At 39.3% G+C, this 3,108-nt stretch overlaps 1 protein-coding gene across 1 annotated transcript; it reads right to left on the bottom strand.

The window, feature by feature from the left end:
• Positions 1-112: 112 nt before the first annotated feature.
• LOC115970719 (uncharacterized protein DDB_G0284459-like) lies at positions 113-2,441 on the bottom strand. The gene has a single exon (XM_031090314.1). The coding sequence runs from the start codon at positions 2,283-2,285 to the stop codon at positions 453-455; it is 1,833 nt and encodes a 610-aa protein (XP_030946174.1). The 5' UTR covers positions 2,286-2,441; the 3' UTR covers positions 113-452.
• Positions 2,442-3,108: the final 667 nt, after the last annotated feature.

The raw sequence follows: 3,108 nt of genomic DNA, 5'->3' as shown, positions 1-3,108 counted from the left end.
TCTTGTGAAAAATGGTACTTGGTTTGCATTTATCAATTGAATGATATATTAAAATGAGTTCAAACAATAAACTGAAAAGGAAATTGTATTTGTTCAGAGAGCTTTATAACGCTGCACTGTTAACTTTCATCGAAATACATAAATTTACCCCCCAAAAAAATAGGGCATGACATATAGTGAGAAGGATGTCATTTTAATTACAACAATGCAGAACTGAAAACCATAAATAAGTCTGGCCAAAAAAGAAAAAAACATAATCAAGAAGATGCAAGTTTAATGATCATCAACAATTCCGGTGCAATTGGCCATTACACAAATGTAAACCATGCAAATCTCTGTATACCATACCAAGAAAAGAAACGTAAAACAAAGGGAAAAAAAGAAGGGAAGTTTTTTAACCCCTGATTTGAATCCATCCTATTGAACTCTTGGGGAATGAAGGATCTTCAATTTTACCTCGAAGACTTTCTCTTCAATTGCCCGCTCGATCTCTTGATGGACTCAATTCTCTGAAGCCTAATTTGCTCTCTGAATTTGGCAATGAACTCATCAGCCTTCTTATCCACATCAGGTCCTCCATAATTGACACTGCTTGAAGCAACTCTCTCATTGTTTGAACTTGCTCCATTGCTTGAACTTGCTCCATTGCTTGAACTTCCTCCAATACCAGTTTTGATAAAACTCTCTCTAACATCTTCATCCTCACTTTCTGTGTCTTCATCAGAAACCATGGTCACTGTGTCAACAAAATCTTCTTTCTCTTCCTCTTCAAACTCCATGAAAGTTGGCTTTGACATCACGGGTCCACTTTCACGGCTCAATTTCTCTGTCCTGAATGAAGTTTGATCAAATCCCATTGTCTTTCTGCCTGATTTTTCCACAAAATTTGGCTGAGCTTCCTTTGGCCATGTCTCCAAATTTCCATTCATTGCATCTTCTCCGAAATCTCCGACGTTCCAGGCCCCCGCCGTTGCTTCACCAGCTCTTGTTGCTCTGACTGACTTTCCCATTGACAAACCATCAACCTGGCTTCTAGGCATCGATTCCACCCCTGAATTCACTCTGCTCATCAATTTTTCACCTCTGTTTCCATTCAAGTCCTTTGGCACACTCGTGAAGCTTCGCCTTATATCCTTCTCCAATGAAAATTCTTCATTAACCGAACTAGAATACAGCTTCATCGAAGATGCTTTAGGAATCATTGGTGGGGGCGGTGGAGGTGGAGGAGGAGGAGAAGACTTGTAAAAGCTCTTCTTCTTCACCGAATCCTCTGCGTTCTTAGCTTGTGACTCTGTTGACATAGAAGGCGAAGGAGATAACTTCCTTGGCGAAGAAAGTGATGTTGAAGGAGACAGCTTTGCTGAAGAAGTAAAGGAATTGGTTCGCGATGAGCGAGAGCTTTGGGACCTTGAAGACCGAGACTCAAGCCGATTAAATTCCGATTCGTCCATTGAAGGGGGCAGAGTATACAAGAGAGGACTATCAACTTCTTCTGTCATTTCCATTCTTCCAGACCTTGATCGCCATGGAATTGGTGAAGGAAGCACATCATTTTCCATCATTTCATCCTCCAAGTCTACATGAGTTGAACCTCCAGATTCCCCGTTTCTACTTCTATTATTCGAATTGCCCGAAAACCTGTTCGAACTCAGTTTTGAATTAGACCTACTAATTGAACCTCCAGAGGAGCCACTAGATTCAAATTCATTACCAGATTCAACGACACCTGGGTCAGGCACACGTGATTTTAAGCTCCTAACAGGCAAAAGTAGTGGCTTTTCGCCGATTATTGAACTTGTACTTCTCTGTTCATCAAGAACAGAATTCTCTTGAGCTACAACCACCATTGGATCATTCCTATAGTACTGAATACTCCATGTTTGAACCTTGTTCTCATCCGACCCAGATGGAATTTCGGCCTCATCATCAAAAACCGATGATACCTGAAGGAATCTAGACACATACGAATGCGCATTATCGAATTTGGAGTTGTTAAAATCTTTCTCTGTTTCGTCGTTTCGCCGGCTAAATAGCCCGTAAGAAACGGCTATACCGACAAAAACAAGGTGTAGAAGCTCCCAGCTTCTGGTGAATACAGTTTGGTTTATGAATTCAGGGGCTTGGGAAGGAAACAGAGGAAGAATGACTAAGAAAACTGTAACTATGAGTGCTTTGTATAGAAACTGTGAATAATACTTACTTGGGTTTGTTTGGTTTTGCTCTGTAACTAGCTTTTGGTGTTTGATCATGTTGTTGGGCTCTGTATCTGCCATTGAAGAACACATATAAAAGCTTTTGTTTTGGATGCTCTTTGTGTTATATAAGAAAGAAGAAGAAGAAGAAGATGAAGAAGAAGGAGGAGGAGACTTAGGGGTTAAGGAAAAGCGAAGAAAGTGGGGGATCAAAGTTTTTGGGAGATGTGAGCAGATTTCAAGCTTAGCTTTGCTTTGCTTTGCTTTTAGCGGCTCTTTCAAATTACATTTATGGCCTTTCCTTTATGCTTAATTTGCCAAGGAGCTTTTCTTTTCTCCCATTTTCTTTTTCTCTCTTTGGGAGGAGTTTGTGGCTTTGTGCAAAACCTAAATGGTGAACAACCTGGACTACTAATCCCAACTAAGAATCTGAGATTCCTGTAAGATGTGACTAGAGGCAAAAATTTCAAACCTCTTGTTTTCACTTTTCATAACTAGTCTCATATTATTATGATTACACTTCTTCAAATAAACTCACACTTTATTATAACATAACGCAGGAGTTTAGGAGAGATGATTAATAATAAGTCTGACTCTCAAGTTTATTTATTTTTTTTTTTTGGAAAGGCTATTTTGTGAACTCAAAAACCTACAACTCTCTTTTAATAGAAGACGCTTGTTATCGCAACAAGATTTGACCTCTAAATTCACTAAACAAAATGATTCACTAAAAACATTTTCACCATGAAATAGAATTGCAAAATTGAAAGGATTTTGTTCGGAAAATGGCAAAATGCAAGAGAATCTAAATTGGGAATTTGGGACATCTTTGAAAATGCAAGGGGCAAATAGGTTGCGTGGATGTGGTCAGGATTCTTCTTTTGGGCTGCCTACGCTAGCTTTTTGTGGAGGTTAT

This window comes from Quercus lobata, chromosome 12 (genome assembly GCF_001633185.2).
Source record: "Quercus lobata isolate SW786 chromosome 12, ValleyOak3.0 Primary Assembly, whole genome shotgun sequence".
Classification (NCBI taxonomy): domain Eukaryota; kingdom Viridiplantae; phylum Streptophyta; class Magnoliopsida; order Fagales; family Fagaceae; genus Quercus; species Quercus lobata.
Note: the sequence above shows the minus strand (reverse complement) of the source record. Positions and strands in the feature narration are given on the sequence as shown.

What these genes read in the sequence shown, in the direction of transcription:
- LOC115970719 (XM_031090314.1), bottom strand. Translation starts at nt 2,285, where the DNA reads ATGTGTTCTTCAATGGCAGATACAGAGCCCAACAACATGATCAAACAC.